The sequence below is a fragment of the Mus musculus genome, chromosome 11 (assembly GCF_000001635.26).
Source record: "Mus musculus strain C57BL/6J chromosome 11, GRCm38.p6 C57BL/6J".
In the NCBI taxonomy this organism is placed as follows: Eukaryota; Metazoa; Chordata; class Mammalia; order Rodentia; family Muridae; genus Mus; species Mus musculus.
In genome coordinates this window covers 119,077,315-119,086,237 of record NC_000077.6, presented here as the reverse complement: position 1 = coordinate 119,086,237, position 8,923 = coordinate 119,077,315, and the positions used below count along the sequence as shown (strand labels likewise).

At 56.3% G+C, this 8,923-nt stretch overlaps 1 protein-coding gene across 1 annotated transcript; it reads left to right on the top strand.

Moving 5' to 3' along the window:
• Cbx4 (chromobox 4) lies at positions 1-8,667 on the top strand. Its single transcript, NM_007625.2, has 5 exons — positions 1-289; positions 438-481; positions 1,610-1,675; positions 3,655-3,721; positions 3,937-8,667. The coding sequence occupies exons 1-5, from the start codon at positions 221-223 to the stop codon at positions 5,344-5,346; spliced, it is 1,656 nt and encodes a 551-aa protein (NP_031651.2). The 5' UTR covers positions 1-220; the 3' UTR covers positions 5,347-8,667.
• Positions 8,668-8,923: the final 256 nt, after the last annotated feature.

The following is an 8,923-nucleotide window of genomic DNA, read 5'->3' as shown; positions in this document are numbered from 1 at the left end:
GTCTGAGCGAGCGAGCGAGCGAGCGAGCGCGAGCTGAGAGCCGGCGGGTGCAGGCAGCGGCGGCGGCGGCGGCGGCCAGGCTGTTGAGGGGCGAGTGGCGGCGGCGGGGGCCGGGCGCGTGGCGAGGTCCACGCGCAGGATCGTATCGGGGCGCCGGCGGGAGCTAGCTGTGTCTGCAGCCGCGCCGGCCGCTTGCGCCCCTGAGCGCTCGGGTTCGGCCATGGAGCTGCCAGCTGTTGGCGAGCACGTCTTCGCGGTGGAGAGCATCGAAAAGAAGCGGATACGCAAGGTAGGGGTGGCGCGCGGGTGGCGGCGCCGAGGCGCGGGAGCGGCGGCGGGAGCAGCGAGCGAGAGGCGCGGAGGGGGTGGGGAGGCTGCGGGCCGGAGCCGGGGATCCCGCGGAAGCTGATGGAGTGCTGTCTCTTCCCCCCCTACAGGGCAGAGTGGAGTATCTGGTGAAATGGAGAGGCTGGTCCCCCAAGTAAGTGGCGGCGGGGGCCGGGTGCCTCGGCACCAAGCGCCCTGGCCAGCAGACCCGTGGAGCTGGTGGGGTGGTGGGGGAGCGGACGGGAGGCGGGGTGGAGGTGGGGTGGAGAGAGGAGGGGGTGGGGAAGTCGGTGGCAGGCACTGGGAAGCGGAGCAGCCGAGCCCGAGCCGGGCGCCCTGTGTTGTGCTCCGCTCTCCGGGAAATGCCATCACTAATTTATGCGCTAAAAGGAGCCGGAGGAGCTGGAGAGACGCGGGGCCGAGCCCGGGAGGCCGGCGGAGGGAGGGAGGGCGCAGGCACTGACTGATGTGCAGCAGAAAATGGCTCCTTTCCCCTTTCCCTCCACCGAACGGCTCCATATTGCAAAACCAAAAAAAAAAAAAAAAATTTTTTTTAAAAGCGACGAAAATGCAATTGTATGCGTCCTCCCTCCTGGTGGTGCAGGGTAGGGAAGAAAAAAGACAGAAAATGTTGGGAACTGTCACTGCAGCTCTTTCGATGGGGAATTTTTTTTTTAATTTGAAATGCGAAGGCACCGGATGGAGACAGGCGCAGGCACACACACACACACACACACACACACACACACACTCGGAGAGGGAGAGGGAGAGGGAAAGAGAGGCATATTTTTGTACTGCTGAGTATTTGGGGTTTGCTTGCCAGTGACAGCGGTCTCCTGGGCCTTGAGGGGGGCGCTGAGCTGTGAGTTACCGGATTAGGGGTCCAATGCAGACCAGCTGAAGCCCTACTGGAGACTTGGGCTGGGGATAGGGAGGGGGACTGCGACTTTGCTTTTGGGCTGCTTTGCACGGAGGGTTTCTGGAGAGGAAAGTGGCCTTGGAACACGTCACAGTAACATGCTTAAAATTCTTGACGACTGCAAAATAAACTGCTAGTTTCGTTTTCTTCACCCCCTCCTTTCCTCCTGCCCTTGTGTGTGTATTTTAACTTGGGGGGTAATCAAGGGCCATGTTAAGCCTTAAGAAACCTACTGTCTACCCTCCACATCCATAGCCTTTGATTCAGGAAGCCACATAGGGCCTTATGTCATTCCCAACCTGGCCTTTTTTTTTTCTTACACTCTGCCCCCCCTCCCCGCCCCGTTCCTTTTTCACTTGCAAGATATAACACGTGGGAACCAGAGGAGAACATCTTGGATCCCCGGCTGCTGATCGCCTTCCAGAACAGGTGAGCAGCCTGCTGCCCTGGCCATACATAGGTGGGCCATAGGGGATGGATGACTGCTTGCAGCAGTGGGAAAAGGGGAAGGGGTGGGAGGGGGCAGGCAGGAGCCCCACCCCCAACAAATCCGGATGGGCAAGGCTGCGGCCTGGGCTTCTCTAACCAACGTCCTTGGCGGTTGCTGCAGCTTGGGAGTGGGGGCAGGGTAGGGCTGGGGAAGGTAGGCTTGTGTTTTGGGAAACTGCTGGAAGACTACGTGGGGATGACCCTGGATCTGCCTAGGAATACTGTACCTGAATTTCCGTGACCCCCTCCCTTGGCAACCTTGGAGCCCCACCCCCAGAGCCTAGGTGTTGCTTTCTGCAGCCACTGCTGGCTTGGCACGGGCACCTCGCGGGGCAGCTCTGAAGGAGCTGGCATTGTGAAACCGCCCCGAACGTCATGGAACTGAACTTAACCTTTTGGCAACCGGATAAAAGTTGACAAGGCCTTATGCCCCCAACCTCCGGGAGGAGGGGCTGGGGGACAGTGAATAGATGCTGTCCCGAGCCTGAGCGCCTCACAACCTTCGCTGCTGTATTTTGTGGGGTAAATTGCTCTATCAGATCGGCGGAAGGTTGGCCCGAGGGCATGAGTGAGCGCTGCCTGGTGGTTGTGGGGTGCCCATCCTCCTGCAAACAGATGCTTGCCACGATGCAGCTGCTGCAGCTGGATTCACCACTGGTGGCTGTGGTTCGCTGTTTCGTAGAGGGAGGGCGGGCGTGGGGGAGGGGGAGGAGTCCTCAGAGCCACGCCACCCCCAGCCTTCCATCCCTCTTTTATTTTGAAGTATTTCCTGTGGAGCGTTTGCCACTAAAACTGTAAACTCTAGACCCTGAGAGCTAAAGTTGCTTCCTCAGAATACCGGGGGTGTAGGGCAGGAAACTTGCTCCCACCGACTTCACCTGGGACTTCTCCACGCTGTAACCATGTCAGCGGCTGATGCCATGTTGCATAATGGGTCCCCGAAGAATTATAATCCAGGCTGTTGCAATGCCATGCAACTTTGGAATCAGACCCCAACCCGGCCCCAGGGCATGGCAGAACTCCTCCGGGTTGGCTCAGGGGCTTGGGGGTGGGGGGTAGCTGGAGACTGAGTCTCCGATCCAGAATTTGACAACCTCGGGAGACTGGCTCATGGAGGGCTGGGCAGGGCCAATCAGTCGCTCTTTGGGTGGCCAGAGCAAGCGAAGTTTGCTGGTGGTGATCAAGGCACCCCCACCCTTGAACTTTATTAATTTGGAAATCCGAGTAGAAAGGATCTTGCTCCTCTGAGGAGGCGGTGCTGCGGGCAGCCGCCCCACCCACTGGCTGGGGGGTGGGGTAGTGCCACTTCTGGTTCACCAGGTGGCTGAGAACCTGGCTAGACCTTAGCTAGCTTCAGAGGCAGTCCCCATCCCCAACCCTAATTGGCTTATTTGCCGCTATGTAAACAAGGGCTCAGTCCCTCCGTTTGATGCCTGGCCGTTTGAGAAAAGGAGTCCTCCCTTTCAACCTCGGCTCTTGTTTTCTGAATCTTAATGAGGTAGTTAGTATCCATGCTTCTGATCAGGAAGGGTCCCAAGGTCAGCTTGCACCTCCTGTTGTTCCCTGAATTCCTAAACCCAGTAAGCTGTCTGCAGAGCCACAGGCCCAAAGCTGTGCTCAGTGCTGTTAGGGCCAAGCAGCGATCTTCTGGACACCATGATACAGTGTTGCAGCAGGTGGGGGAAGGGAGGGAGGAGCAAGTTTACATCTCAGTGTCACGTGGGGGGACCCCTTCCTCAGAAGCTGGAGTGTTACTGAGGAAGTTAAGAAAGGTCCCCAGCAGACCTAGGCCACCTTTTGCCTCCAGCCGATCCCTACCTTTCTGTAGCAAAAGGAAGGAGGGTCGGAGAGCAGGGTGCTACTGACCTTATGGAAACCTGAGAACAACACTAACCTTGCGGCTCTGTTCCCTCCCCCAGGGAAAGGCAGGAGCAGCTGATGGGATATCGCAAGAGAGGGCCCAAGCCCAAACCGCTGGTGGTGCAGGTGAATACTTTGAGCTGGTCCCAGGATCCCAGCACGAGCCCTTCCCTAAACATTGCTTCCCAAATTACTTACAGTTCCCCGGGGGAGCACCCCAATTGCACTAGAACTTCTGGCCCCACCCCCTATGATGCAACCTCCACCCGTGGGAGCTGGAGTATTCCCGATGTTCCTGGCCTGCCATAGGGCCAACCTTTCCCCTTCTTTCTCCCCCTTAGGTGCCCACCTTTGCCCGACGCTCCAATGTTCTGACTGGGCTTCAAGACTCCTCCGCTGACAACCGTGCCAAGCTGGAGTTGGGCACACAGGGCAAGGGCCAGGGGCACCAGTATGAGCTCAACAGCAAGAAGCACCATCAGTACCAGCCACATAGCAAGGAGAGGTCCGGTAAGCCGCCCCCGCCAGGGAAGAGCGGCAAGTATTATTATCAGCTAAATAGCAAAAAGCACCACCCCTACCAGCCAGACCCCAAAATGTACGACCTGCAGTACCAGGGCGGCCACAAGGAGGCACCCAGCCCCACCTGCCCAGACCTGGGCACCAAGAGCCACCCTCCTGACAAGTGGGCCCACGGAGCTGCAGCCAAAGGCTACCTCGGGGCCGTGAAGCCCTTGGGGGGAGGGGCAGGAGCTCCAGGCAAGGGCTCGGAAAAGGGCCCCCCCAATGGCATGACACCAGCCCCTAAGGAGGCAGTGACCGGTAATGGTATTGGGGGCAAGATGAAAATCGTCAAGAACAAGAACAAGAATGGGCGCATCGTGATCGTTATGAGCAAGTACATGGAGAACGGCATGCAGGCAGTGAAAATCAAGTCGGGCGAGGCCGCCGAGGGCGAGGCGCGCTCCCCCAGCCACAAGAAACGTGCTGCCGAGGAGCGCCATCCCCAGGGCGACAGGACTTTTAAAAAGGCAGCCGGTGCCTCTGAGGAGAAGAAAGCCGAAGTGCCCTGCAAACGCAGGGAGGAGGAGGCTCTGGTGTCGGGGGACGCGCAGCCCCAGGACCTAGGGTCTCGAAAGCTCTCCCCGACCAAGGAGGCCTTTGGTGAGCAACCGCTACAGCTCACCACCAAGCCAGACCTGCTGGCCTGGGACCCAGCCAGGAGCTCGCACCCGCCCGCCCACCACCACCATCACCACCACCATCACCACCACCACCATACGGTGGGCCTGAACCTCTCCCATGCGCGCAAGCGCTGCCTCTCCGAGACCCATGGGGAGCGTGAGCCCTGTAAGAAGCGGTTGACCGCCCGCAGCATCAGCACGCCGACCTGCCTGGGGGGCAGCCCGGTCTCCGAGCACCCTGCCAACGTATCCCCCACCGCGGCCTCTCTGCCGCAGCCCGAGGTCATCCTTTTAGACTCAGACCTGGATGAACCCATAGACTTGCGCTGTGTCAAGATGCGCAGCGACGCCGGGGAACCGCCCAGCACCCTCCAGGTGAAGCCCGAGGCTCCAGCTGTGGCGGCAGTGGTGGCGCCGGCCCCTGCCTCAGAGAAGCCTCCCGCTGAGGCCCAGGAGGAGCCAGTGGAGCCCTTGAGTGAGTTCAAGCCCTTCTTTGGGAATATAATTATCACTGACGTCACGGCGAACTGCCTTACCGTCACTTTCAAGGAATACGTGACGGTGTAGTGGGAAGGAGTCGCGCCCACTAGGACTCAGCACCTACAGAGGTTCCCAAGGAGAAAACGCCCCAGTCGCGGTGGCCAGGCCCTTGCTCACTCCCTGGGATCCCGATTGAGTTGTCCACCTCTCACTGTCTCCTTCCACGTGGTGCCTGCGGTCTCACCGCCACGTCCCCTTCCCTATAGGAGACCTGAGCCTTCCCTGTGGACCACCAGAACTGACCCGCAGCCCCGAGGCAGTCTCAGAGCTATAGTATTATATTTTAACCGTGCTAACTGTCAAGTGCTGACTCTACTCCGGTTTGTACGTGGTGTTATTCTTGAAATGTATTGTTTGAGCTCAGAAGGCCCGACTATCCCCCTTAGGGCTGATATATATACATATATATATATTTATTTGTAGGTATTTATATATTGAAATATAAAAACCTAGATTTATGGAGTTTCCTCTAGATCATGTTATATTCTATATCAGACAGACTATTTTAAGTTGGCCTTTTCTTTCCCCTTCATTCAGTATTTTGATTTTATTTCCCCTTCTCCAGGAACTGCGACACCAGTAACCTTGGTATATATTTTTTGATACTGTACACATGGGTGTGTTGTTTCTATGTGCAAAAAAAAAAGTTTGTTAAAAGGCTAAAGAGCTCTCTAGAACCTGCTGCTATAGAAATGTCTGAACTATAAGCTTCCAATTATTACCTGCTTGAATGTAAATATTAAATGGAGATGTTGAAGGTGCAATTCAGTGTCCGAGATTAGCTCCAGGGGGATGTCGGAAGGTCCGAAGTTGAGGGAAAGAGGACGGACCCTCTCTCACCCCACCAAGGTCACGTGGAAAAAGACTCTCTAAAGCTAAGTCTTTGCACAAGCCAAGCCTGTGGGGTCTGGTGTCTCTAGAGCAGCTCCTTCATTGGAAGGTGACTCAGTGTGGGAAAATCGAGAGGTGCTAGCCTGGAAGAGTGGAGTGGGGGGAATGTATCAGAGTCGCCCTAGTCCCTGGGGCTTTCTGGCTGGCGATGCTCACGTAGCTGGCAAACCAGTAATTTCTGGGTTGTAGAGGGGCGAGAAATGGGGGCACTGCACCCCCACTTCCTGGATCCTGACTCTTAGGCTGGTGGCCCTTGCCCCGCCCCTCAAGCCAAGCCCTCAGCCCTCCCTGCTGTGGGCCAGGATACAAGTGGAGTAGACCCCAACTCTTTGGGGCTGTCCCGGGCTCAAAGGAAGCAGAGGAAACCCTTTCTCTGCCAGGCTCTCTCCCCGGAAACTACCAGGCCAAAGGCCAGGGCTGGAGCAAGTGAACTGCTGTGTTGGGCCTTCTACTGGATGATTTGGGAGGGGGCGACAGGGCGCTGAGTCTGGCCTGCCACCCTCTCTTCCTTAGCTGCGTGGGCTGGCACTGGTTGCCCATCCCCTTGGTGGCTACTAGGAGGTGCTAGGTGTGTCTGGAGAAGGGAAGAAAGGGGTTAATGGCCCCTAGGCTAGGGGTGCGGCTCGGCCAGGCCAGGAAGCCACCACCAGCGGCCAGCTTTCTGCAGACACAGCGATCTTCCTCCTGGTTCAGTGGCTAAACAGGCCCTGGGGCCTCCGGCCTGGGGAATCTGGTGAGCTTCAGGATTCTCCCTGCTGGCAAAGCCTCAGTTCGGGACCGAGGGTCGAGCCTATAGTGACACCAGGGCAGAAGATGACAGCGTGGTTTGGAGTGTGTGTTTGTGTGTGTGTGGCAGGGGGTGCTGAGGTAGTTCGAGGGGCAGAGTTGGGAAGGCTGGGGAAGAGATGGAGAGGAAGGCCTAGAGGGCGGGAGGCTCGATGCACGGAGTGGCCAGTTTTGGCTGCAGGCCATCAGCGGCTGTGGCTGGGGGAGGGGCGCGGGGCGGGGGAGGGGAGGAGGGAAGGGAACCGCTTTTTTGAAAAAGCCTTTGGGAGTTTGTAGCCCCGGCTTTTGTGAATCGTCCCTCCCACTACCCCATCCCCGGGAGCCCCCTTCAGAGTGAGTTAAACACCCCTCCCCCTCTGTGTAATGAACGCCCTTTGCCACCCTGTGAGTGGAGGAGGCTGATCTTGCTTCTGGCAACCGGCCTGCTCGGCGCTAGAATTGGGCCTGTCCTTCACTGGCTGGTGCACAAAGGCCCGTGCCAGGCAGGAACCTCAGCCCCTGCTTTTCCAGTTCATGAGAACTGAAAACTCCCGAATGCTGCTGATCAGACCTAGAGGTGGAGCCTTGGCAGTAGGTCTGGCCCCTGAGGTGGCCCCTTTTCTGCCAAGCTTGGGGAGAGAACCGAAGAGGCGGAAGATGGCTCTCCTGGATGGCTACTAGTTCACTAGTCTTCCTGGAAAAGCCTGGTCTACAGGTGCCATGACTCCTTGAAAGCTGGGTATGGGTGCAGGGCCTGTGGAGTGAGGTGCCCCAGTCAGAGGGTAAATAGAGGGCCGAGATCTAAGGGAGCAGATAAGGCGTCCAGCCTGGTTGTCAAGACCCCCCATCTGTCCCCAAGGGGACAAGGGCTTGTCATTTACTGTGTTCCTTTGATGTCCCATGAGCATTGTGGCTTATTTAGTCCCCAAGTAGGCCAGCTCTCTGTGACACAGGTCTGAGGTTCTGATGGGCATTCCCTAGTTCTTGTCTTGATTCTGGAACCAAACTGGCTGGTCCCAATCCTGCAGAGGCTCCCCAGGACTCTGCCCTCTCAGGCCTCGGTGCTGGCCTCAGAGGACAAGTAGGACAAGGATAGAAACAGACTTCCTCCTTCAAGGGGCACTTGGGCAGAAAGGGTTCAGAAGGCCCAGCTCTCCTGGTGTGGGTGGTCTCTGACCAGCACTTTATAAACAGCTGGTCACGAACTCTCTCTTTGAAGACGAGAGTTCAGATTCAAGAGTGAAAAGGAAGGCTTTGCATTCTACACATACCCACACCATCCAAATGGCTTTTCCCCCCATCAGAATGAACCCAAACCGTTCTTACATGCTTAAGCCTCAGGCACAGAGGCCAGAGCTAGGAGTTCAAAGGCCCTGGGGGTATTTGTGAAGCCTCCTGCCCAGAGCTGGCTTGACTACAGCTCTGGTCGACCAGTAGTCTGCCCTGACTGTCTCAGCTTAGTTCCAGAAGATCCAAGTTTATCCCACAGTCTTTACTCCATCCTTGGACACCACAGTTGGTGTCATTTGTTGGAGATGTCCCACAGATGCAGCATGGTGTGGGTCTAGAGTTGTCAGGCCAAACAAATAAGAATTTAGGGTTCTTAGCTCAATTTGGATAGCGTATGCATATAAATCAATCACTAGCATATGCATGTAAATGCTTATAAATAAATAAATATTTAAAGGTTGATTTCTTTTTCTTTTATGTGTATGAGTGTTTTGCCTGTATGCATATATGCACATCACTTTTGGACCTGGTGCCTGTAGAGATCAGAAGAGGATATAAGAATTGAAGTTATAGGTGGTTGCAAGCTGCCATGTGGGTGCTGGGATCCAAACCTGGTCCTCTAAAAGAGCAGTTGGTACTTACAAGTGCAATAATACATACATTTCATATGTGTATTATATATGTGTGTATGTGTATACATGGCAGACGTATATGTATG